The 27,590-nt window shown below is 45.2% G+C and overlaps 1 protein-coding gene across 1 annotated transcript; it reads right to left on the bottom strand.

Annotated features, from left to right (window-relative positions):
• Window positions 1–19,732: 19,732 nt before the first annotated feature.
• PVALB (parvalbumin) lies at window positions 19,733–26,700 on the bottom strand. The gene is made up of 7 exons (XM_044441061.1): window positions 26,688–26,700; window positions 24,473–24,577; window positions 24,178–24,240; window positions 23,463–23,552; window positions 22,632–22,764; window positions 21,718–21,827; window positions 19,733–19,761 (listed from the first exon to the last, which is right to left on the bottom strand). The coding sequence occupies exons 1-7, from the start codon at window positions 26,698–26,700 to the stop codon at window positions 19,733–19,735; spliced, it is 543 nt and encodes a 180-aa protein (XP_044296996.1).
• Between the last annotated feature and the right edge of the window lie 890 nt (window positions 26,701–27,590).

Below are 27,590 nucleotides of genomic sequence, written 5' to 3'. Positions count from 1 at the left end.
CCAAGACCAGTGTTGTCAGTCTTGTTCATATGATGGGGACATAATATTCAGAATGAGGTGAACGCCTCAGGTGGGGGATGCAGCACAGATGGCAGCAAGATGTTGGAAGACAGAGCTGTGTGTGCCCTGATGCTTGTCCTGTGCCACCTAAGCTAGCATGGTAGCCTCAGGTGTGGTGAATGATGCTATCCCATCCCCAATGTTAATGATGAATTTATCTGGTGGTATGGTGAAGAATAAACCAGAATGGGGGAATGGGATCCATCTTATGCTTTGCCTCCAGTAGCAAAATATCTTGTGTTGGCTCTGGTGCAGCCTCATGTTAGGAAAGGAGAAATGGACATTTTTGACAATGATTTCTGGGTACAATCAAGTTCAGGAGATTATACATATTTATTATAAGATTATTATTTTTTGAAAAATATTCTGTTGGTGGTGTGGGGACAGGGTGAAGAAGGTAGTCCTTGGAAGTGGGATCTCATCCTTTCAGATGCTGGTGTGCTAAGGTGTGTGTGTGTGTGTGTGTGTGTGTGTGTGTGTGTGTGCTCTTCATTTTTTTAAAAAAAAGTTTTAAAATAATCTGCCCACAAGGTGGTAGCAGCGATGGGAGATGCGATACTCTTTTAGATTGAGTTTGCAGTAGCACAACTCTGTGACTCATTTGCACATTGCTTGAAAGGCTGCTGCACACAAGGAGGATTGGAAAGGTGGTGCGATACTTGTGTTTTGACATCTACATTGCATTGAAATCGGTGTGTCCAAGCCCTGGGTTAGTCCCATGACATGCCCTTTTGCTTAAGTAAGGACGTGATGACATTATCCCTCCTCCTGTAATAGAGTGAAATTAGTTGGAGGCTTTTGTCTAGGTACTGCTGCCACAGAAGTGAGGCAGGTTGTACCCTTGCGAACAGAATTCACAAAGTTGTGAACAGAGTGTTGAGTTTATCAGAAGAGTCGCCCCATCTGTGCAAAGCTTTTTTGGAGACTGGACATTCACTCTGATATCTTTTCAGTGCAAGGTGAAGACCTTTTATTTCCCCATGAGTTTTATCTCTCAGTTTCATCTGTGCTGTGTTTAGGCTGCTGTTATATGCCATTTTAGGAGAAAAAAGAATTGCTATCTAGGTGTTCAGTCTCTGCCATTATTCATTGATTCTGTAAATGAATAAACAAACCAAACCGGCACAAGGCCATCAAGTGTAATCTTCACCTCAGACAATTCTCTCTGTGTGAACCCCTGATCAGTTTTATCTTATTGGTTAACATGTAACAGTGTTATACACAGTGGCTGCCCTTAACCCTCCAAATTCTGAGGATCACAAGCATCATAAAGTGTAGAAGGAGTATGGAGGTAAGGTTGTCCTTCAGCTTCTCCTGCCCTGCAAAAGGTTTATATGAATGATTTTGGCTAAGTCCTTGCCTGGCTTATGAGGAGTAGTGGTTGAAGGCCTACCAGGATACACTGTATTCCAGTGGAGCCTCACTTTTTCCCTTCCTGTCATAAGAATATAAGAAAAGACATCTTGGATCAGACCAATGGCCCACCCAGTGCAGTACTCTGTCCATATTGTGGAAAATCAGATGTCCACAGGGTTCCTCAGGCGGGATGAGTACAAGACTTCCACCTGCTAGATCCTCTCAGCAAGTGGTATATGGAGGCATGCTCCCTCTGATAATGGAGGTAATGCCTAGCTAGCAAGGCTAGTAGCCATGGATAGCCTCCTCCTTTATGAATTTATCCAATCTCCTTTTAAAGGCTTCCAAATTTATTTTTATTATATTTATATCCCACCTTTTTCCTTTCAAGGAACTCAAGTGATGCTGGCCATCACTACATCCCATGACAGTGAATGTGTTGTTTGAAGACGTACTTCCTTTTTTTGTCCTAAATCTCTCACCATTCAGTTTCATGGGATAACCTTGGTTCTAGCGTTATGAGAGATGTTCTGTGTAACTCATGCCCCCAGCACTGGTTCTGAGTCCAATTTCAAGTGCTGATGCTGTAGCCAGCTTACGAAAAATCCTGCCAGCTATGATGGTGGAAGGAGTATGCTCTGAATTCAATACTAAGCTCTATTGTTGAAGCCAGAGAGCATCTCCTAGCCATAGGATTGCACCCTAAGCCACAAATAAATACTTTTGTGAAGAGTAATATATAATTCCTCCCTCCTTCTGCAACAAAACAGCTCCAAGTGCCCTATATAGAGTGGATATAAATGTAGAACTGCTTTCTTTGTCAGAAGTTACGTTCATTTGACAACTCTTGCCATATGACAAAACTCACATTGTGAGAAAGATTTGCACTCATGGCCACTGCAGTCAAGACACAGATATGCCGAGTTTCTCCATTTCTCGCAGCCAGACTCATATGAACAAAAACACCTCTTCACATAAGCTGCTTTCAGTTCACCTTGAGTTGGCTGGTGACAGATGTATTTTAAAAATAAATCAACCTTTTTGTTGTTATTTTTCCCAAGAGAAGAAGCTTGTAGAAATACTCCCATAAATGCAGGGTCAGTTCAAAATATTTTGATGCCCCACCCTCTGCTGCTGTGATAAAATGCTCAGTACCCAAGGCCAGCCAATTTATTTTGGCACCTGAAGCATTGGGGGGGGGGGGGACTCACAAGGATCTCTCTTCCTCCCTGACAGTAAAACTACTATAATAGTATATTAAATGACAAAGAATGTCTAGCTGTTTCATGATCTCAGATCTGTTGCCTGAGGCAGTCCTCTTGCTCTGCCTAGTGGCAGGGCCAGTTCTGCATGAATGCAAATTGCAATTCGGTGGAAAGCTGCTCTTGCAATGGTTAGTCTTATTACATTGCAGTTATATTCTACCTTTTTCCCTCTTGCAAGAAACTTAAGGCAGTTTACAAAGTTCTCCTCCATTTCATTTTTATCCTCACAACAACTCTGTGAGGGAGGTTAGCCTGAGAGTCTGTTACTGGCCCAAAATCACTCGATGAGTTTCATGGCTGAGTGGGAACTAGAACCTGACTCTCCCAAGTCTCCAGTGCCAGCACTCTAACTGCCAGACCATACTAGCTCTCTTCATCACCAGAATACACAAAGATGTTTGCTGCACATTTGTATTTCTGTGGAAATAGCAAGAGACTTTGAGGATGGGTTTCTGCTGACAATCTCCCTTGAAGGTAGCTGCTTCTGAGATATCCTTATGAAATGCTGCCAAGTGCTTTAGGAAAGGTGGTTGAGAATGCATATTATTTAAATTGTATTAGATTTGTTTTTGCCATTCTTCTACGTTTGTACATGGGTTTGATCTCATTTTATCCTTACAGCAACTTAGGATGAAGAAAAATAATTTGCCCAAGGTTATGTAAGTTCAAGGTTAAGTAGGGGGTTATAGGAAAATCTCTCTCGGTCAGGGCTGGATACTCTTGTGCCCTTTGTACTACAACTCCCAGAATTCTTAGCTTTTGGCCGTACTGCCTGGGCTAGCAGGATTCATAGTTGAAACATGCCGAGGGCACTGGGTTACCTAGTATTGAGCTATCTGAAGCCCATCATTTATTTCACCACAGACTACACTGTTAGGATAGGATTTTGCTATGGTGTTGGCTAGTGTTTTATTGGTGTTGTTAACTTTCAGGGTTAAATGTGGATTGAGTATGAGATGTCATTGAACCGTGGGTTGCTGCTGAAATATAACTGATCATGCAACCTAGACCCAGCTGTACTAACAAACTGTGGTTTGTTAACCATGAGCAACTATGGGGTTTCTCCATTGGTTGTTCATGGTTAAGAAACCATAGTTTGCTAGCTGGGTTCATACTGGTCAGAGCTTTGTGAGTGGGTGGATGTGGGTGTACCTATGCAGACACATGTTTAATTTCTCTCAATTTGGAAGACTTGAGGAGGACAATGTCACCCTTACTACAAAGGAACGAGATAAGGCAGATTCCTGCTGAAATAATTGTACTACATGCTTCTGTCCCGAAGCAAACACTTTACTGCTGGGTGGGTGTATCCAAACAGTGAAGAGGAATATGTCCCTAGCTGCACCCTAGCTTTCCTTCCCTCTTCCCTTGCAGATCAGGAAATGGAGCACACATATGAAGTTGTGAAGTAGGGAGAGCAAAGCCCAGACCGATGGGACTTTTAGTATTTTAACAGCATCTTTCAGTGCAGTTGTAAAGTTTTATGACTGAAGAGGACAGAGAAAAACATGGAGGTTTCAGATTGCTCATAGCCTTTATGATTCAAATAGGAACTCTGGAAAAGGGATAGAGACGAGGAGGAAAGTCAGGGGAAGGATGGCATTGCACCACGTGAGGGCTGTGGCAACAGTGGCCATTGTCATTTTTCATTTCTTATGACATCCCGCATGGCTCCAGATGCAATTTTTCACCTTCCTCATTTACTGTAGCATAATAAAGGAGCAAGAAGACACATCAGGATTACCATTCCCAAGGGGCGTTTGCTTATCATTCCAACAAGAGTCAGAACCCTCTATTCATTGCTGAGGTAATTCCCTGACTGATATAGTTTATCATACAAGTTTAAGCCCCAATTGTCAGTAGGCTCACTGATGTTACTCCTAACTGGGCCTTCCCAAACAATTGTTTTGTTATACAGTGTGCACCAGACACCCGAAAAGCTACCTGGAGCACTGTGGGTGTCCCAGCCTTCCATGAAAGGGATCTCACAGAAGATATGCCCCTTGTACTGTTTAGGGTCCTTCTTGCCTTCCCCACATATTTCACCCATCATCATCACCTCCACCACCAAAATGTGCCTGCCTGCCAGTGCTATAGTAGCAAAAATATGAAATTCAGACATATGAAATCCAGCTGGACTCCAAAGATGGTCACATTGGAGTTATGTTTTTCACATGCATTCATTCATTTTAATTAATTTAAATATGCCCATGTGGTAGAAGCTTTGCAGTAACACCTTTTTCCATCAGAGGTAACCTTCCCTTAGAGGCCTGCAAGGGGGCGCCATGACAGAGCCATGCCTGGGGGTAACAAAAGGCAGATATTAACTCAGATGGGACAGGCACACTGTATCCAGCTCTGACCACTGCAAGATTGCTTGCAGGCATCATTATATCCCGCTGCGGGCTATTCCAACTCTTCTGAACCAGCCCCAGTCACTGGGATAATATGAAATTCAGTTTGGCATCATCACACTAGAAATCAAATGCGACTCAGATATGAAGGTGCCTGTAGCTAGCTTTTCAGAGGGAAAAAAGATGAAGAAACAAATAACCCAGTACATTTTTTATCACTTGTGCAGTCAGGTTGAAACCTGGAGAGAGGATGTTATGGCATCCCCAGTGAAGTGGCAGACGCCCTGCTGATCTTCCACCTGTCATCATTGTGATCCTTTTGCCCACTTGCTGTAGAAAACAGGATTCCAGAGATATCACCCATCCCACTTCTCTGTGATCCCTCTCTTTGTTCAGATTAACCCCTAAGAAATTATCTCCCCTCATTCCCCTCTCTGTCCCTCTCCCATCTTATGCAAAGACTCTGCAGTATTTCGCCTGTGAAGACTTCCATCACCTTCCTGATATCATCTGGGTTGATCAAATAAGCCACCCTTGCATCCCCATTTCTCCTCATATGGTCAAAGCTGCAGTGCTGGAGGGTTATCCCACTGGCAGAAGGCTGGGGCCATGGCACCTGCCGGCAGAGGTTTACTATGTGTGGGTGCCGATCTGTCCAGAATGCACCCATTTAGATGGCAAGAATGAGGACTGGCAGCTCTGCGTTCATGGTTGTTTTGACTGGGTCAAAGGATGTTTGGATCCCCTTGGAAGATTCTGCTTTCAAGATGGTGGGAAAGTGGCACAGGCAGGAAGGAGCAGCCCTCCCAAAGTCCAATTGTGTGTGCTTGTCTCTGAGCTCTGAGGAAAGCTTTAAGCTTTCATTGCCCATGAGACAGTGAGATTTCTGGCAAACACCATAAAACATACAGAATAATCTTTTCACAAAAAGGTTGTGTCTCCTAGAATGTGTCTTAGATTGATAAATAAGTGGATGGAATGTTGTATATTTTCTGCAACTGGAGAATGTATTTCCAAATGTTGGTATAAAATACTATGTTTCTATGATTTATTTATTTTCTATACCACCCAATAACCGGAGCTCTCTGAGTGGATTACAACAGAGGTACTTTGACCAAGAAAGAAAACAACAGAACCCCCAACTCTACCAAAGGAAATCCTGCCTTGACAAAAAATGCAGCTTAAACCTCAGATTCCAGAAAACCAGGAACTGCTGTTGGTCTCTTTCCGTTTTTAAAAAGTGTGATTGCTAGTGAGTATGCAACAGCTGCTTTTAATGAAACTATAAAACACTAATTTACACATTTTTATTTCATCCAAATTAAATTTACTTACACAGAAATGTTTCTAACAGCAGTATAATATGCTCTTAGCAAGTTCATGTATTGCTTGAAGGAAAGATGTTTAAAATATACGCTCATTCCTGTGGAAAACACACTAATAGTTATTGGGTTATAAAGGCACAACATCCTCAATGACTGAACGGGCTCATTCACAGTCATACTTAAGTGATTTCTTTTTATTCAGCAGTACTCAACTGTATAAAGTACGACACTGAAAATGCTTGCTTGCTAGCTGCTTGAGCAATAAATATATATTGTGTGGTACTACTTTGTGTTCTTTGTGTTCAGGGACCATAAGCCTTTAACTTGTTCTGGAGGCCCAGGACACTCCCTTGTTGCTGAGTAGCGCCTGCTCATAAAGCCATGGTTTTCTCTCTTTGTTCAGTCAGTCACAGATGGACCTGTTCAGGTTTTTAAAAAGACAAGCTAGTTGGTAGGAGCAGGAAAGGGTTACCTACCTCCGTTTAGTATCCTGTTTGACTAGCTAAACATTTCTAGGAAGTCCATGAACAAGCCATGGAGCTACAAGACCCCACCAATACTGCATTCCCCCCTGAAATTAGCATCATGCCTCCGAATGTGTAAATTCCATTTAGCTATCATGATTAATACCCATTGGTAGACCTATCCCAATGTCCAAATTATTTTACTGGCTGAGGCAAAGGATAAAATGGCACCCCTTTCATTCTACATAAAGAATCTATCTAGAGTGATAGCTGAAATGTGCTTCAACACTATTGATGGGACAGTATCCTGCACCTTACCTGAGGTTACCAAGCTGGTTTAGGGGAACTAGGGCAGGCTGTATAGCACCTACACATCTCTCCTCCAACCCTCACTCCTTCCTATGTCCCCAGCATGTGCCACCAGAGGTAGCCACCTCACTTTGACAAATGGTACAATTCTATCACTCAAGCCATGGTAATACAGGTTGTAAAAAATAGGGGATGTTAGGTAGAAGTCATTTGGGGTGATGCTGGTGCATATATACTGAACCAGGTTGACCAATGGCTTATAAGGAAATTCCATGATGTTTCAAACTGCTAGAGATAAACTTAAAACAGCAGGTGCTGGTTCTGGGTGGCATTAATCTGAATTCTTCAAGGACTCCTTGAATAATGTGAACCACTTAATAGGCTTCCTGTCTTGGGAATGTGATACTGATTGTTAAAAAAGGATAAAAATACGTGCAAATAGGGCTGAAATTTCACACAGATAAATCAGTCCAAAAACCCCCAAAATTTCAATTAAGAATTGTGAAAGATTAAAAAGCACACTATGCAAAGAAAAATTTAGTATGGGTTCTGCAACCCCCTCCCCCACCAACTTTTTAGTTCAGCTTTTGCATTAGCTGAATTGCAAAATCTTGAAAAAGGAAGTGGGCAAGCTAGCAGAGACACAGGCTAGGAATTTTTCAGCATGGTTTGTCTCTAACAACAATAATTTAGACAAGAAACAAAGTTATGAAATTCCTTTTACACTCCAGAAAGAAGCAAACCATAGTTATTGTAAAACGGTTCAAAGGTGTATAGTGTCAAAATGCAGAAAATCCTAAAGGATCCTAAATCCTGAAAATGCTCTCTCTGTAGTGTGTGTGCAATCCATAGTGCCATTTAATGTGGTCAATCAGGTGATACATAATTTTGAAAATATTGATTATTTAGGAAATCTTTAAAATGTCATTTCCCATGAGACGGGGAATTTCTTGGACACATTATAAAGGACACAAGCCAAAGCCTAGGATGATGCTTTCATAATAGTTGTACTATACAGGACAGCCTCGGAAACATAAATAGTGCAAGAAATATCAAATATATTTCAGTCAAGTGGAAAATGGATCTCTGTTTTGCTATAAAAAGGCATTTCTGATTTCCAAAGCAAAAAACACACCAGACCCAGAAAAACCAAGTCTTTTGTAAGAACTAGTGACCAAATTAAAATGCAGTGGAAACTTTAGATTCCAGAACATCAGGAGCAGCACTGGATTTTTTTTTTTTTTTAAGAAAACCATTCTTTTCAACAACAAAATAGAAATGTTCTAATAAATACATACATACATACATACATACATACATACATACATAAAACCCAATCAACATTTCACCAGAATTAATGTTGCTAACAACAGTATGCCATGTTCTTCTTAAATTCAGCAATTAGTCACACAGTAGATATCTCAACTGTACACAGCACTAGTTTCAATGAAAAGAAGCAGTGATTGGCAGATAAGGAACAACACCGTTATTTCACAGAGTGATCTTCAAGTAATTATTTCTTCCTGCATTATGTAAGATTCTTAGTTAATTACATGGACTGGCAATAGATTGCCCACATTGTGCTTTTTGCTGATCCTTTTTTCCTCTTGCTTGTGCTGAGTGACCTTGGTAAGCACTAAGCCAAGGGCTGAGGGAAAACCCATCAAAGCCACAGCTGCTGAAGAACTCGGGGCAAGAGCCATTCACCAAAACTGCTCTGGGCTCTCAGTCCTCCTCATTCATGCTTTAGCAATCACTGTGGGAAAACAGGCCACGGGAGGGAGCGCAGTGCTCTGGGGTGGATGTATTCCACATGCCTGCCTGGTCCCTCATCCTTTCACTCGATTCTTTCTTGATTTGTATGCAGTGCCTAGGTAAAGTGCTACCCAAATAGAGAGGAACAGCTTAATTTGGGTATTTCTTCAAGGTCATTGCCTTGTATTTCCCTAACAAAGCCCTTGGATTCAGAAACCCATTAACAAGAACAAGACCAATGTTTAATTTCAGAAGACTCTATGCTTCCAAAGTCTTTCTGTCCATCCACCCATCCACCCATCCTTCTTTCCTTCCAAAAGTGATTTGTGGGGACAGCCTGGGCTCGAAAGAGAGCTGCAGTATGTGTCCTGGAAAATATACATACTTTCCTCTCTCTCTCACCCATAGACCACTTTCTTGCCCTTCTGCCTTCCATCTATTAATAATTCTGGGCTGGGCTAATGGAAGTTGAAGTCCAAAACACCTGGAACATACTGGATGGGAGATGGTTCTTACAGGAAGAACTTAAGAGTACATCAGTCTTACTTTTATTGTAATGCCTTCCCAGAGAGCATGATATTAATGGGCAGCTTTCAAACAAATCCAATAAATACATTTTCAGAGGGGGAATTCAATTGCATCACTGGGGAATCAGTGGCTACCTGATCCAATGATATCCAAAGCAACAATGAAGCAGATAATCTGTCTCATAAGCTGCTGGCTGTTTGAAAGAGATGCTGACATGCAGTGGGTAACCATGGGTTCACAGGAAACTTTGATTTCATCTTTAAATATATGCTTTTCTTCTCTGGAATACCAATATGTCCCACCATGCATTGCGGGGATCACCACTTATGAATCCATGCTTCTTTTTGGTCATGATTGTTTCAGTCTGACTTGGTACCAAGATCGATCTCTTCAGGACCATCTACCATCAGCTCTGAGTATGCCATGTTGATCTCCAGCTGCCATCATTTTGTTGGTTTCCAGAGCAGTCAAGAGAAAAAGTTTCAAATAATAAGCTGTGATGAAGAGGCAAGGGAGAAGAAGGAAAAGCTAATATAGAGGGTCTTACACAGTTTCTAAAATCTCTCTCTGTGTAGTTATCATTTAAATTACTTTGAAGGTAACCTATAGAGTGCTTTCTTTCCAAAAGGTGCTCCAAAATGCTTCATAAGAGAAAATGAAAGCACCATCTAATACAATGCTGATCAGTTTAAAGCAGACTCCTTCTGATACTGCAGACACATAGTCGTTCCTACACGAGAAATTGGCTTGGGGTAAGAAAATCAACAGGTACATTGATACACACATTAATGCAATTTTGAAAAACTGAATTCTCCAAAGACATGTCTCCAAAACCTCTAGCTGGCTCAATTGGCACTAGGAAGAAAGGATGGGAAGGAAGGTAAAAAAGAAATTGGTATTAGAAGTTTGTGCCAATTAGAGCAAATACATTTTCATAGAATAGCCATAATTCAGGCACACCTATAAAGACGAAATAAAAGTGTTGGTTTCAGTTGGTCATATCCTCATTTCTGTGGGTGGTATCACCTGGTCCAACATTGCTTCTGCAGATTTAATCTGTGCAGGGTGGATGTGTTCTGTATGGGGGAGGGTGGTCAGCGAGGCATTCCAAGCCTTACGTTGCTTGCCCAGCCTTGGAGAATATCCAAGAGCATGCCTCTTTCTGGGCCAGCCATTTGATGCATCGATTGCTCGTGCTGACATCAGACTACTGTGCCTGACCTAGAGCTAGGAACCAGAAAGCTCTATAGACCATTGGATCCGCCACACGTGACGGAGCGCACAGATGTTGTGCTGAATCCGAGAGCAGTACCAGCCTGCAAGCTGGCTCATTCAGGGCATTTGCCCCTCTCCAGAGCCAGAATCTCTACCAAACTGTGGGCAGATCCACCCATCATCACTTCCTTCATCTTTGTCTCAACTGAGCTGTAGTTTTTTTGCTCTCATCCAGTGCACCACTGAGCTGAAGCCTGACAAACAATAATGGGGAGAGGAATTGCTGTTCCTGACCCTTATGTGAGGGTCCCCTTCTCAATGCCATGCAAATAGTCATATGACACCACTTCAGGTGGGACTGACTGTCATGAGGGAAAGCTCTATATCAGAGGGTTCAGCAGCTATTTCAAGCAAGGTGGCATATGCCTTCCAGCTGTTTCTTTTGGGAATCCTTCAGTGAGATGTCTTCTTCTTGTGCTCAACCAATGCACAGAGAACTGCAACTGAAAGGGTTGTGTGTGTGTGTGTGTGTTGTGGGGGGTGGTGAAGCTTGTGAAAGAGACAGTTGGGATGCCTCAGAGATGATCCAGACCCATCTCCTTGGATGCTCATCTATCAGCAGCAGCATCTGCACCGTGTCTCCTGCCCTTTTACTCTCAGAGGTACAATAATATGCCAGCAATTTCAGCCTGGCTGCTCAGTGGGAAATCAAACCAGTCCAAACTGCTGGGAAATCAGCACTTCTTTGTAACTTTCCTGCCGTTAAAATTAAATGCTATTCATGTGATTTTGGCTGCAGCACTATGGCGCCCAGAGGGAGTCCCTCTCTTCCCCAGACAGAGAGCGAGAGGTAACCTCACAAGGCTTCCTGCTGGTGCAGAAATTCCAGTTGCTTCATTTCCAGGGCTTCAGTGGCTGTGCAAGTGAAACAGGGAATGAGCCCAGGTGCTAACTGCAACGGAGAGGAGGATTTGCCCTGCACACCTTCCTCCCCCATCAGGGATGGAGTATGCGTGACATTGGCACACATACTGCCTGCAAATGACACGTATGTGACTTTGAAGGTAACCTTCAGAGCAACCTTAGGCATAATGCCACTAAGTAGCAACTCCTCCCAGCAAGTAACTGATAGAATATCACAACATGTGGACTGAATTTTACAATATCCTCGTTTCACTTGAGGTCTTTGGTCTGGATTTTGGATGGGTTGTATTTCTCCAGTGAAAATGTGAACTCAGAATTATTAATGGATGGAGGTAGGAAGGGTGGGAAGGTGGTTGAGAGAGGAGAGGTATGTATATGTATGTACATGTATGTACATGTGCAGTACATGTATGTAATTTTCTGGGATGTACTGCAGCTCTCTTTTGAGCCCAGGGTGTCCCCTCACATCACTCTTCGAAAGAAAGAAGGAAGGACAGATGGATGGACTTCTGAAATTAAACATTGGTCTTGTTCTTGTCAATGGGCTTCTGAATCCAGGGGCTTCACTAGGGAAATACAAGGCAATGACCTTGAAGACATGCCCAGATTAAGCTGTTCCTCTGTATTTGGGTAGTGTTTTACTTAGGCACTGCATACAAATCAAGAAAGAATCGATGAGTGAAAGGATGAGGGACCAGGCAGGCATGTGGAATACATCCACCCCAGAGCACTGCGCTCCCTCCCGTGGCCTGTTTTCCCACAGTGATTGCTAAAGCATGAATGAGGAGGACTGAGAGCCCAGAGCAGTTTTGGTGAATGGCTCTTGCCCCGAGTTCTTCAGCAGCTGTGGCTTTGATGGGATTCCCTCACCCATTGGCTTAGTGCTTACCAAGGTCACTCAGCACAAGCAAGAAGAAAAAGAGGTTAGCAAAAAAGGACAGTGCAGTAGTTCAGGATTCTGAGGTGGGGGTGACAAGGTTTGCTATGCAGTTCCACTTGCTAAAAGGTGCCTGTGTCATGCAACCAGAATGCTGTCACCATTTTCGCCTAGCAGCCCTACCACAGGCCTACGTGTGATTCGGATTGTTTGCATAAATGAGGGGTGGACATCCTGCAGTCCCCTCTATTTTGCTCAGCGGCCAGCAGTGACGGGAGATACAGTCCAAAATACCCAGCTGGCACCAAGCTGCCTGCTCTGATTCCTCTGTTTCAGGGAAGGAACTCTTGGGGCAGGCTTGCTCAGACTGGCCCTCTCAGATGTTTTGCATCACAGCTCCCAGGATCACTGACCACTGGCCATATGAGCTGGGCCTAATGGGAGCTGAAGTCCAAAACATCTGGAAGGTATCAACTCAGAGATGGTTGCCTTACAGGAAGAACTCAGACTACATTAGTTCTCTGCAGCACAATGCCCCACAGATGTTTTGTACTGGAACTCCCAGTAGTCCTGGTTTTGGACTTGATCCAAAGCATCCAGATAACACCAGTTCAAGGAGACTGGAATACATGTTTCTATATTTCATTCCATCCTGTGGCCTCACAACTGAGAAGCAAGATGGCTGGATCTTGGAGCTGGGTGTGTTTGGAGAAAGGGCTCTTAACCCCATCCTTGTGAACCCGCTTTGCTCACACCCCTGTAGCTGTGGCAACAGCTGGCTGCTGCTGCTGTTTGCAAAACAAAATGGGGAGCTTGCAGGGGGAAGTTGGGTTGGCGGGCCCCCCAACATGCTCTTCTTGCTCCAGTTGTCCAAAGCCTACTGATTGGTGAAGACAGCCGTCCAGTTTCTGCATCTTGAAAAGCACAAGCAAACAAGTATATTAAGGATCATACAGGAAAGTCATCCCTTGGAAAGGCAGAGAAAAGAGGTGAATATTGCTGGAAATGGGCCATGGGAGGAGTTTAGGTGACTATTTCAAGGGAAAATGATTCCTGATAATGATCATCCACCTACGAATTGGGTTCGTAGGTGAATTCTGAGGAAGATACTTCTGCTGAAGAGCTGATGCTGAAGGACGTGATGGTCACAGAAACACCTCCTTGCTCCCCGAAGTGCAAAGGCTGCCTGGAGTGGATCCCCTGGAGCTCAACACCTAGCGGAGCTCTTCACGCCATCATTCCAGGAGCAATCCACCGACTTTCAGTCTGGCTCAGCCTGCTTTGCGCTCCCAACCTCTCCACCCTCCTTCCGCTTCTCCGTGGGGGCTCTCCTCGTTCAGATCACTAGGAAATGAGCTCTCCCGCAGCCCCTCTCTTTGTCCCTCCCGCATCCCGTGCAAAGGCTCTGCCGCATCTCACCTGCGTAGGTTTCCATCGCCTTCTAGATACTGGCCGGGCTGAATAGGGAAGCCATCCTTGCAACTGCGAGAAGAGAAGCTCGCGGGTGAAGCAAAAGATTTAGGAGGACGAAAGAGGGAGGGGAAAAACGTCCTTCTCTCCCATTTCTGCTCAAACGGTAGTGGCGACGGCAATGGCGCACCGGGGGAGGGCTGGAGCGGAGGCGCGCAAAGCTCCGAGAGACGCGCACTGCCCGGCGCCCAACGTTTAAATTGCAAAGGTGAGGACCTGCAGCGCCGAGCTCATGGTTGACTGGGACAAGAAATGGGACAAGCGATGATCCTCCTGGGAAATCCTGCTCTGAGGACGGCGGGGAAGTGCCGCAGGAAGAAGGAAGGAGCAGGGAAGAGCTGGCAGTCGCTCTTCGGGCCAGCTGTGGGGCGGTATAGTTAGGAGACAAATTGCTTGGGTTTCTGGGAGGAGGATGATCCGCGAAGGAAACTTTGCGCGTTCTTTTTCAAGCATCGCACAGAACCTTCCTCGGGGGAATCCGGGCAATGGTCACTGTATCTTCAAAACAAAGCTGTGGGGAGAGTTCCACACACAGCTAGACTAGTCCAGGGTCACTAGGCCAGGGAGAGATTCAAGTCCAAGTCGAAGTTCCACACTCTAGTATCAGTGGCTCTGCTTTGCAACTTCTGTGGAGGAGCGAATTGACACAATTGACACGGTTACCACTTTCCTCACTCCTGCATGCCAAGCTGCACCTCCTGGAATCTCACTTTTCCTGCACAATTCTTGAAAGTATGAGGTGGGGAACATACTTCTTTGCATCTGGTCACCATGTCTTGGCATCTCCCGCTGATAAACCAGCCATGACTGGAAAGAAAAAAAAATAAAGGAAGAAAGAAAGATAATGCAAAGCACTAGTCTATTGGTGTCCTTCCAGTCTGTTGTTCTGCAACTGCCATCATCCTGAGACTTTGTGCTTGATAGGAGTTGTATTCCAAAACCTATGGAGAATATCAGGCTTGGGAAGCTGAACTGCAATATCTCCAAACTGCTAACCTACGATGATTAAGCTGCAAGCTTGCTCATTTACTTCTGAGTAAATGCTATTGAATGGCTTGGTTTGCATGATCAATTTGAGCTGCTATGGCTTAAATTGTCCTCCAGGTATTTTTGGATTTAAGCTTTAATCACCCTTATCTGCCAGGTTAGATATGCTGGGTTTGTATTCCAAAACATCTGGCAGGCATCCTATAGAACAGGGGTCTCAAACTCGCAGCCCGCGGGCCAATTGCTGGGACGGGTGGGGCACGGGGGAGGGGCCCTGCGGCCTTCAAAGCGCCGGCAGCGCTCGGGCTGGCCGCGGGATGAGCGGCCCACCACCAGCGCGGGGGTGGAATCCTTGATGCGGCCCAGCCTCACCCAGACTCTACTTCCAGCGGCCCCCAGGTAAGTTGAGTTTGAGACCCCTGCTATAGAAGAAGCCTGAGCTAGACCAAACACTTCCTTCAAAGCAGCCTTCTCCTAAGCAGTTCTCCCCAGATGTTTTGGATTTCAACTCCCATCAGCCCATCCAGCATGGCTAATGGTCAGGAATTCTGGATTCACTTCTCCAGGATTACTGTAGATACGCAGCTGAGGCTGCAGTCCTACATCCTGTACCATGGATGCTTGGAAGCTTACATGCACCCTATGCTGAGTATGAGGCTCAGTTGTGGTGACCTCTGGCAATGGGTGTTTCTGCTAGATAATTGTTGGCCATTGCATGCCAGGGAGGTGGGGCAATGGGGGCCAAGATGCTGACTGGAATCAATGTAATCTGGCACCCCAGCCTCCCCCACGTTCTTGACTTGCCATTTAAGACTCAGTTGCAATGGGGGGCAGGGGCACAGTGAGCACCGTTTTTTCCACACTGGCTGCAAGAGAGTCAGGGCAAGCATTCAGCCTGCAGAGTTCCTTGAGCAGTGCCCTGGAGATCACACGTCATTAATTAATTCATCATCAGTGAAAAAGCAGTTTCTGCCACCAGATTTTGGCAGGAAATCACTGCTTTCCCCCTGCGCCTAACAAGTGCTAATGAAGTTTGTCCTAAGAAGAGTAAAGGGTATGTCTTTTGTTAAACTAATAAGTGGCAAGTATCCAGCTTCCAGTGTCTTTTATTCCTGTGTAATAAGGATCTAACTTTCATCAAAGAAGAAGTGACTGTAGCCATGCTTCATGGGGGATGGTGCTAATATGAAGAGACACGTGATCAAGGTTGGCTTGTGGAAAGGGCTGAAGTGGCATAGGGCTGTGGAGCATCCGGATTCCCAAAGCCACCTCCTTCATGCGCTATGGACTATCCGTGGCTTGCTGGCTTTGCCGATTACATCAAAGATTGTTAGCTGATGTCCTTTCTGGACAGACTGCTGAGTGGCTTCCCTGTGCTGGGCCCTGCTGCCTGCCAAAGAGCTTTCATCAAAGCTCTCTCAATCATGATACAGAAAAATATGGCGTCTCTCATCCAGAGGTAATACAGTAAAATATAATACCGAGTTAAAATAGGTAAGGAGGGATCAGCACATTCCCAGGGCCATATTGATTATAAGGAGGCAGATATTTTCATCCACACTGATTCAGTCAAGTTGCTTCAAATTTGTTTGAATTGATTGCATTCATTCTCTGTGCTTTCAATAGAGGTTTTATATATGGAGAACTGTGTTGTATGGATTCTATATGCCTGCTACAGTCCTGCTACTGCACACAGTAAATATGCACCCATGCATGTTTATGATCTGGGCAAGAGTAGGATGGCAGAGGCTGCTAACAAGCTTTTCTGCTGGTGCTCAGTGGAGAGGCTGAGCCCCAAGCAAGACAGACTCTGGAAGGGCTCTCATCTCAAAGCACAGAAGTGCTTTCAGCACTCTGAAATCTGAGCCAACACCTCCTTTCTTTTCTGGCTTCCAGTGAGACTACAGCAGAGGATTCTGAGGTCAGCAGACCAAACGAGAGACCCACATCAAGCAGGAGCACTTGGAAGAGTAGGGCAGCTGAAGAGACTGTCAAGCTGGGACTTCTTGCTGGATGAAGAACAGGAGCACAGAGCTGATGGCAAAATCCTGTTTTTCCCCCCTGCTGCCTTCCCCTACTGAAGCCAACTGTTCAAAAACAGCAGAGCAACTATACAGAATCCCACATGTTAGTTTCCCACAACCTAGTGCTTGCCCAGTGTTTTGGTCATCAACTCCCATCAGCTGTAGGCAGTATAGCCAGTGGTGAGGGATGCTAGGCATTGTAGACCAGATCTTCTTGATGGTAACACTTTTCCCAGCTGCTCTGGCATCTTCAGGTATGTCTGTCTGTTTAGTCACAAAGTCATGCCCGACCCATCACGAACCCATGGGCAACATTCCTCCAGGCTCTCCTGTCCTCCACCATCCCTCGGAGCCCACCCAAGCCCACACCCACTGCCCCAGTGACCCCATCCAGCCACCTCATCCTCTGCCACCCCCTTCTCCTTTTGCATCAGTCGTTCCCAGCATCAGGGTCTTCTCCAGTGAGCTGTTCCTTCTCATTAGGTGGCCAAGGCATTTGAGTTTCATCTTCAGGAATACATCATGCAAAATGGGGCAGCAGGATGGGGGGGGTGGGGTGGGGTGGGGTGGGGGGCACCTACTGCCTTTGAGTGCTGTAGGAGAAATACAAGCTTTCCAATCTACCATGCAATGCTTCACCTGGCAGCAACATGGTGGAGCACCTCAATTTGCCTTCTGGCTCTGCCCCAAGCAGTTGGGTTCACGGTGAGATTAGATTTTAATAACGAAAAGGGCACGGCCTGTGGGCTGTGCCAAGTCCCTCACCCCCTTACACTGTGGCAAACAACTGCCATCTTTCCCCAGGGCTTTCCTCCCCCCTTCCAAGAATGATGAGAAAAGCATGGCAGGGAGCCCAGAGGAGGGTAACAGTGGAGGAAAAGACGTTTAAGCACCTCCCCCTATCCATGGATGCTTTCCTCTCATATCCTGGGCCACAGGTCCTGCCTTCACACACATGCACACACACACACATGTACACATGCACAGCCCTTGGCTTTTTTCCTACCAGGTTGTGCTATATCCTGTTTTAAACGCATGGATTCTTCACATTCCAATTTGGATGTGGCTGATGCCACACCACCTCACAATGTGCATTGCAAGCCTGCGGCTTTGCTCTCTCCTTTGAAATATAAGCACTCTGAACCTCCATGTCACAAACTGGTATACACTTTTTCCTTCTTATGTTCTTATCTGTCTCTTGTGCATTGCACAGCAAACTTGGCCTACATTAATATACACAAACACATTCACACTCTCTCTCCCTGGCCAGACTAATCAGATTTACATCTGAGCACACATGGGAGACCTTCAAGAAAACACAGCTGACAGTGGCTGATATAAGAGTTCAAAAACTGTAAGCAGCTACAGTGGCTACGAAATCCAAGCAAACAGGATGTGAATGTTTCTGAGGTTGGGGGCAGTGACAAGAGCCCAGCTAAGAGTTAGCAGAAATAGGACTTGGGAGTGATTGCTCATCAACTCTGGGCTTTTCACCATGCAAGTATCACCATGCAAGCATGGATGGGACATGGCTAGCTAGTTTCTTGCACTCTCCATTCCCCCTAGCTCTTCTGAAAGTGGGATGTCTCCCTCCTTGCTCCAGGGACATGGTGGAGGCATGACATTCACTTTTCCCCGGCAGATAACCCTGGCTTGGTATCCACCTCTTTCACTTGCTCCCACAGCCTATTATGTGGTGAATCTAGAGGGGTGTGTTGATCAACCTTCTGTTCATTTGTCCCTGGCTTCAAAATGACTTCCTGGTTTTGGGTGGAAGGATGTATTTAAATGGTGTGCCAAATGGATGATGGGTGTGATAGATCAGATGAGCCCCCTGCATTTGCTGCAGACCAGTTTGCCCTAAAATGGAAACCTGCCTTGCATTCATGCATAAAAGGAACTCCAGAATGTGTTCCACATGGCAGAAGCAATACCACTTGTGTCAAGGTTTCAATGAAGATATTGCTTTTCTATCTTCTATATTTCTTCAAGGAAGTATTCATCATTTTATTTCCTGTCCAAAACTATTAACTAACACTGCTGGAAGGTATATGCGATGTTTTCTATCCTAGATTGCATAGAGAAGAGTCATTTTGAAACTATCTGAGTTTGATCGACCCAAACTGATGGTGTTGTATCGTGGTTGGTTCAAATCTCTGTCTGCATTTGGAAAACACAAGGAGCTGAACTTAACAGGGAAGATTTAACTAGCATTTAAAATATTTTTGAGGAATCTGAGTTTAGCAGCTAATAAATCAATTTTCTACAACTCTGGGAAGAATTGAATCAAAGGAGTTGGCTGCCAATTGAAAATGTGTGGTTGCTATCACTAGAGTTTTGTTAGGGTACAGATGTACACATGTTTAATTTCCATATAATCAGGAGACTTGTGGAGGACAAAATCACTCTTACCACAAAGGAATTAGATAAAGTTACTTTTTTTACTATTAGCATATTCCTGCTGAAATAATTGTACCGCCTGCTTCTGTCCTGACGCAAACACTACCTTGCTGGGTGGGTGTATCAAACAGCCAAGAGGAATATGTCCCTAGCTGCACCCCAGCTTTCCTCCCTCCCTCCCTTGCAAACCAGGGTAAATTGAGGCACACACGAAAGGCAGGGGAGACAGGAGGCCAAACTGATGTGACCTTTAGTTTTTTAATTGTATACAGCACAATTGTAGAGTTGCAGGGCTGCAGAGAAAAGCAATGCATTGGATAAAAATAACATGGATCAAGATAAGAACCAAGGTGGTCAGTGGAAAACAGCTGGAATCAGGTAGAGAAGGGGTGATGGAGATTTCAGACTGCTTGAAGTCTTTACGATTCGGTCACCATGGCTATGAATTCTGGAAGAGAGACAGAGGTGAGGAGGAAAGTCACTGAGAGGATAGTATTGCATCACGTGAGGGCTGTGGCTACAGGGACCATGCCTCAGCAAGGCCCTGGATACACAATTCAGCTCACTCATTCACCAGAGTCAGTAGCACAGTAAGGCGGCATGAAGACAATCCAGGATTGTCATCTCCAAGGTGTCTATTTTAAACTGACACGAGTCAGAGGTGGCTAGTCTACAGTAAGAACCCTCTGTGCATCACTGCTGTCATTCCCAGATGGTTGGATTTTATTATGCAGCTTTAAGCCCCAGATGCCCACAAGACATTTGTGCTGCTCCGAACTGGCTCTTTCCAAACAACTGCATTGTTGCACAGTGTGCACCAGACACCTGAAAACCTGACTGGGGCACCCTGAGGGGGATCTCTCAGAAGGTATGCCCCATGTACTCTCTAGGGGTCCCTCCCCTCTCTCCCCAGACATTCCACTCCTCCTCCTCCTCCTCCTCCTCATCATCATCATCATGGGAGGTTTGTTAATCTATAACAATGGAGGTGTATTTCTTTATCAATGCCACAGTAGTAAGAGCATGAAATTGAAATCTGGCGTGGACTCCAAGGGTGATCGCATTGGAGTTACATTGTTTTTGACTTGCATTTGTTAATTTTAATTACATTAAATTAAAAGTGCTCATGTGTTTGAAACCTGGGGGAAGATTTCCCTAACTAGCACATAATTTTGCAGTTAATGCAGTTTGATTAGTAACACAGTTACACATCTGCCCCTGGCTGTGGGGCAGCTTGCCCCCCCCAGGGAATTTAATGCATAGACCCCCCCCCCAAGAGCAAATGGGTGCACCATGACCAGGCACTTCCTGGGAGTGCCAGCAGGTAAACTGTTGTGAGCTGGTCTTCTTCCCCTCTTCCAAGCAGATCAGGACCAAAGGCTTTCTATCTACAGTCTATATTATGTTAAAGCTGATTGGCCAGGCTGGTTTTGTGATACAAATGAAGAGTGTAGCAGAGGTCAATAACAAAAGTCACAAGCAAAGTTAGACTACTGCACATTAGGGAAATGCAGCTTAATGATGCAAAGCTGATTTCAAACTGAATCTGTAAAGCAATGAGGGGCAGCAGGGGATGCAACCAACCTGTGGGCCCCTGGTTGCCCCCTCCCCATTCTGTCATGCATTTAGCTGGGACTGGGAGCCACCGTTAATTTCCCAGAATGCCCCCAATGTAGCACTGTTCTGAGACACTGCAGGAAATGAAAATTGTGGCTCAGAGCCAGCATGGATAACCGTGCTACTCCTGCTGCCTGTCACTTATGGACTGCTGTGGCCAGATAAGTCTGCCAGGGCTCAGTGGTATAAATGCCAGACCCACAGAGGGCATTTTGCTGAGGGTCCTCGCAAATTTCAGGCTGTCCCTGCCTCTTCCGTAACACCTCTGCTTTCATCCGAGTCCCATTACTCAAGATAAGTGTTTCTTCACCATCAGATAATCAAGGTCCACTTTTGCTCTAGAGGATGAAAAGTGAGAGCTGTGTTTCTGCACGCATTAGGATTCTGACTGCACCTCTGGTTGGAAAGATGCATTCCCAGAGTAACAACTCATGCAGAGATGCAAAGGGCACCCTCCTCCAAGGATGTGGAATTTAACTGCATTAGTGGAGCATGTTCTGATGACATCTAATGCAGCAATGAAGCAGAATGTCCTGCCTCCAATCAGTGGTTGATTGGAAGGGGAAGCTGAAATGGAGCAAGCATTTTCTTCTGAGGTTGGAGGGTTGGGCTAACAGCAGATTGTGATTTCATCATTAAATGTATGCATTTCTTCTCTGGCATGCCAACACGTCCCATCATGCATTTTAGGGATCGCCCCATTTGAATCCCTGCTTCTTCTTGGCACACACTGTTTCAAGTTGACCTCCTACTGCCAAATCTGATCTCTCCAGGGAAGGGTACCCACCATCAACCCCGAGTTTGCCATCTTGATCTTTATCTCCAGCAGCCATCATTCTATTAGTTTCTGCATCAGTCAGGAGCCTGCCTTCTGGGGAAAAGATCCTCATCATGAAACTATGAACAAGAAACAGTAATCAGGCGAAAAGACTACAAATAATATGCTGTGAAGAAGAAAAAGAGGCAAAGGAGAAAGTGGGGAAGCTGATATAGATGGTCTTCCATTTACCCAGTTTTTAAAATATGCCTCTGTGGGATTGGGAGGTATTATGTAATATTGAAATGTATGCCTTGCTTTTCCTTCAAAAGGAGCTTTCAAGTGTCCTACAACAGAGAATTAAAACACCATCCAATCTAATACGGCTCCCTTTGAAACAGACTTCTGCTGACACTGCAAACATATGGTCATTCATGGGACATTTTACCACCCCTGGTTACATTAGAAAACGTTGGGATCATGTTACAGCTGTCCTGAAACACCTATACCAGTTGCCAGTTGCTTTCTAGGAGCAAGTCAGGGTATTGGTTTTAAACTTTACAGGACTAGCTAACCCAGGAACTACTTGTCTTGCTTTGAACTGGTTCAGGTTAATCGGATCTGTGGAGGAAGCTCTTTTGAGGACCCAACTGGCCACATAAACACATTTTCTGGGCACACCTGAAAGGCTTTGTCTTGTATTGATCCCGGCTAAAGAAGGTGCTGCCTTAGAATCTACGGCTGGCCTCTAGAAAGGGCTCAGTGATACATTTTTTCAAGCTAGAAAAGATATATTTTAAGGTTTTACTGTATTTACAATTTCAATGTTCCTGTTTTTATTGTTTTAGATTTTCTATTTTTAAATAACTGCACAGTGTCTTAATGGCTTCTTTTAACTGCTAAGGTGATAAATACATGCTAATAAATAAATAGTCTTTGCTTACCTTAGTTCATTCTTCTCAATAAAGCCAGTCTGATTTCTGTCCAGGAGGTGGAAAATATCCTTCAGTTTTTCAATGTTCTGGTTTTTCAAGCCCGCCAGCACAAAGAACTGAGCATGGTTAAAAGAGTCTGGTGCTACAGGAATGGAAGAATTAAAGAACATACCTCTGTTTAGCAGACTTCTCCCTTTGCAGATGGTACAAACAAGCCAGTGGTCAGGCATGATAGGATCTAAAGCATCCTTCGGGCACCAAGTTACCTACTTCTGATACAGAGATTGGGGCAGCCTTCCTGGACTGAGTCTCCTTCAGATTTTTGGGACTACTTCTTGCAGAATTCATGGCCATCAGCCATGCTGCTTTGGGATAATGGGCAATGAAGTGCAAAACATCTGGACTGCACCAGTTTGAGGAGGTTGGACTGCATGCTTTGGTTTTCAGTCTAGTCCACAACTAATGCATCACCAAAAGGGTAGCTATAGGGATGATAGATCCGAGTGGAAGATAGTGTCTCTTTCCTAAGTTGGTACCCTTGCGTTGAATTGAATGGACTACAAAATTCCACCATCCCATCCAGTGTGGGGATGACAGGCTGAGAAAGGATGCTCCCGGGTGTCCAGGTGAAACTGAGGGCAGGGCGACTGCACTTGCAATAGTTGCACGGAAGAGGGGAATTCAGCCTCTGTAGCTTGGCATGGTGGTGCAAACTACAGATGATGGATGAAGTCCCTCTTCCGCATAAATAGTGAAGGTGTGGGAGCTGGATGCACCCCCCTTTGCAGCTGGCAGCCTCTCATCAAAGCAGGGGGATGGTTGGATCCTGGAGCTGGGTACCTTTGGAGAAGGGAATGAGTTCCTCGAGCCCTTGATTAACCTCATGCTGCCCAGACAGATGAATATGTGGCAACCCCTGGCTGGTGTTGCCTGCACAAAAGAAACGGGGGAGCCTTCAGGGGAAAGTTGGATTGTTGGTGCCCCCAAACTTGCTCCTGTAATCCTGTAGTTATTTCAAACACATTGATTTCTAAAGGCAGGCATGCAAACCAATTTCTGCATCCCGAAAAGCACAAAAAAGACAAACTACTACAGTAAGGATAATAATGTAAGACTGAGACAAGGAAAACGAGCCCTTGGAAATACTGAGAAGACAGGAAAACATTGCTGGGAATGGGGAGGTTGGCTATTGCTGAAGACCGACTGTTGAAGGACACACTGCCAGCAGAAGCGCCGAAGTGCAGGGCTCCCTGTGCCCTTCCCAGGGCTCCTCAGATGTGCGACTTCTCCACTCCCTGCGGTGCAGAGTTTGCCTGCAGTGGATCTCCTGGATCTCGGCGCTCAAAACTTAATGACGCTCTTCATGCCCCGTCCTAGGAGCGGTCCAAGGACTTTCTGCCCGGCTCAGCTTGCTTTGCGCTCCCAGCCCCTCCATCCTCCTTCCCGCTTCCCCGTGGCGCCTCTCCTTGTTCAGAATGACCTCTAAGAGAGGATCTCTCCCGCAACTCCCCTCTGTCCCTCCTCCATCCCGTGCAAAGGCTCTGCCGCATCTCACCTGCGAAGGTTGCCATCACCTTCTTGATATCGGCCGGGCTGAGCAGGGAAGCCATCCTTGCAACTGTGGGAAGAGAGGCGAGAGTGAGGCAAGTGCCCAAAAGATTTGGGAGGACGGAAGAGGGAGGGGGAAGAGCGCCCTTCTCCTCCTATTCCTGCTCATATGACCAAAGCTGCAGTGCCGGCGGGGATGGTCCACCGGCAGAGCGGTTGGAGCCGCAGCCGCCGCCAGCAGGAGCAGCGCAAAGCGCCGCAAGGCGCGCTACGTGCGAACAGTCGCTCTGCCCGGCGCGCACCAGCCTGACTGCAAACGCGAGGACCGGCGAAGTGCCGGATCCGTGGCTCTGCTGGCTGCTTCGACTGTGTCAAGCGATGCTTGGCTCCTTTGGGGAGATTCTGCACTGGGAACGGCGAGGAAGCGGTAGAGGCGGGAAGGCGCCGGGTCATCCCAAGGAGAAGCTCTGGGGCCACTGCAGTGGGGAAAAATGTGCGCGCGCGTGTGCGGAGGGGTGACCCCCCGAAGGAAGGATCAGGAGCTTCTTGGTTAAGCCTTTCTTATGCTTCACCCCAGCCAGCCTTCCCCTGAGGAGCTCTGTGCAGTGGTTCTGCCTTTCTTTCTTCCCATTTCGTCCTCACAACAACCCTGTGGGGAAGGTTCCACACAGAAGTCATTGCTGGCTCAGCATAACCCAATGTAGGGGTTCAGACCCAGGTCCCTTTGGTTGAAGTCCCACACTCTAATATCATTTGCTACGTCTGTGGAGGGGGGAATTTCTGCAGGTATGGCTTTTCTCATTCTTGAGTGCAAAATCCCACCTCCCAGAAGCCCACTTTTTCTGCATAATTTGGTAAAGTAGGTGGTGGAGGACATACTCCTTTGTGTCTGTCCACCTTTAGTGTTGACCCTGATCTAAACCAGTCATGCTGCTTAAGATGGAAGGAAGCAGGAAAGGAGGAAAGTCCACAGAACTATCACTGGTGCCCTTTATGACTGCCAACTTCCTGAGATATTGTGGTTGATGGGATCTGTAGACAGTTGGAGCACATCAGTCTGGGAAAAACTGTACCACAGTTTCTCCATCCAAGCTGCTAACCTGGTGTTAATGAAGCTGCAGTCCTATGATTATTTACTTCAGGAGAAACTCTATTGAAAGCCTGGGTTCACATGATCAGTTTGAGCCATGGTAGTCTAAATTGCCATCTAGATGTTTTGTATTTCAACTGCTACTGGCCACAGTTGTCCTGATCAGAAATGTTTCGAGATGCAGCCAAGGGAATATTATGTTCAAGAAGGCTCATGTATTCCAAATTATTCCTTCAAGAGTGCCTTTTCCACACCAGTCCTCCCCAGATGTTTTGGATTTCAACTCCCATCAACCCCAACTCCAGGCAACATGTCTAATGGTCAGGAATTTTAACTAGGAATTACTTAGCTTGGATTTGCATAAATCTAACAGCATACATTTAGATAGGCCACAAACAGATGCAACTGCTTCTAAACTCCAGAAAGAAGCACATAATCTACAAGAGCAATAAGATCAGTCAGGTGATTCTTACCTTTAAAAACAGTGATGATACAACAACTGTTTAAAAACTGTTGCTCATATGACCATGAAATTTCTGGGAAAGACCAAAAAAAACCAGGACTATCCCTTCATACTAGGTGCTTGTGCCACATAGAACAGCCTCAGATCGATAAACAAGAATGCCTTCCCAAATTAAGCTGCAAAAGTATGCCTCTTCTTTTTAAAAAAGCTCAAAAGATTTCACAAATGTAAAAAGTTCAAATTAAAACTGTTTTATTAAAAAAACAACTTTAACTTTAACTGTTAAAATGTGAGGCACCAGTTTCAGTGCCAGATATGAGTATGTTACAGTCCCAGGACCAATCAAGAACAAGGCCAAGCCTCAGCATGGGTTAACCATCAGCACCTGTATTCTACAGTTGTTCAGGCTTGTGTGAATAAACACCATAGCTTGTTTCACCACATCTTTTACATTGATATCAGACTTCAGCTGATCAGTAAACAATGCTTCCCTGTACTTTCTCTTTTGGAGGCTTTGTTCGCTGCTACCACAGCCGCTCTTCCTGCATGTTTCTCCTTCATTTGCAAGAACTAGCAAATATTGCATTATGTTGCAGATCAGCCAAATGCTCCTTGTGCCTTTTTAGGAGAGGTCTTCCCATGTCACGGATGTAAAAGGAATCATGTTCCAAACAGTTAATTTGTGTACCAGCAGCTGTGACGCACTTTTGCCTGCCACACAGTCAGGACATCCCTATGTCCAGCACCAATTTAATCACACAGGTTTATTTCACTAGAATGAAAATATATCCAGAAATGTTGCAAGCAGCACTATAATATGTTGTATATTATCAGCATGTATGATATCTATATGCATGAGCCGTATATATATGACCCTTGATGGGTCAAATGGGCTAGCTCGCACAGCCCTCCTCAAGTGATTTATCTCTATGATCCATCCCTTTGGAGTGATAACTAATCTCACCTTGGTTCTGCATCCCGCACCCCTCCTGAGGATACCAGGCTAGCTCAGGGAGCGCTGGGAGGCTGCACAGAACCCACAGATCTGTGCCCACGACTGCCCACCTGAGGTCGCCGCCTCACTTTCCTCAGTGCTAGGGCTGGCCTGCTATCCTTCTTTAACTATTTCTAATTCCCCATTTTAAAATTCATCCAAGTCAAATTTGCCAGAAACAAATGAAAGGTTCTGCAAGGTAATTAAGTACTGTGTGAAGAAGTGCTTCCCTGGTTTGAATCTATTGTGTCTCAGTTTAATTGGTTGGCAGAATTCTCATATAACAGATTAACAAAAATGTGTATTGCTCCAATTTCTCCTCAGGAATCATATTTTTTTAAAAAATTGGATTATGCCTCTCCCTTGTTTGTTTTCTCAAGTAAAGATGTCCAGGTGCTTAGTTTTTCCTAGTAAGGAAGATGCAGAATGGGGCACCAAACCCTTGATCATTATGGTTGTTCTTTTTTACACCTTTGCCAACTTTAAAGGTACAATCCTATGACTGTTTAGACTAAAAAAAAAAAAGAAGAAGAAATGAAAAGGAAAATAGCCTACAACTCCTGACTTGTCCCAGGCCGTATGGCTGGCTGCAACATGCTGGGTGTTCTAGGCCATTTTTCTGTCCAAACATGTATACAATTGCACCTTTACATGTCCCTTTGGCATTTGGTAGCCAGAAGTCCACACAATATTCCAAATGTTGGTGCCCCCTGAATTTTGATAAAGGCATGCTTATACTCATCTTTAGATTTTCAATCTCTTCCTGATAATCCCATGGAATTCTCAGCTGACACTTTCATTGGAATATCCATTGTAACCCCACTATTTCATTCTATATAGTTGTGTTTCTGAAGAAAGGACATACATACTTGC

This window comes from Varanus komodoensis, unplaced genomic scaffold, assembly GCF_004798865.1.
Source record: "Varanus komodoensis strain SLA01 unplaced genomic scaffold, ASM479886v1 scaffold39, whole genome shotgun sequence".
Taxonomy (NCBI): domain Eukaryota; kingdom Metazoa; phylum Chordata; class Lepidosauria; order Squamata; family Varanidae; genus Varanus; species Varanus komodoensis.
The sequence above is the reverse complement of the archived record's forward strand: the minus strand, read 5'-3'. Positions and strand labels throughout refer to the sequence as shown.

Coding starts and splice junctions, on each gene's coding strand:
- PVALB (XM_044441061.1), bottom strand. Junction 23,553..24,177: donor GGTGATGGCAACCTTCGCAG/GTGAGATGCGGC, acceptor TCTTTTGTGCAG/GCAACACCAGCCAGGGGTTG. Junction 22,765..23,462: donor ACTCATTCCCTTCTCCAAAG/GTACCCAGCTCC, acceptor CCATTCCTGTAG/CACCAGACTCTTTTAACCAT.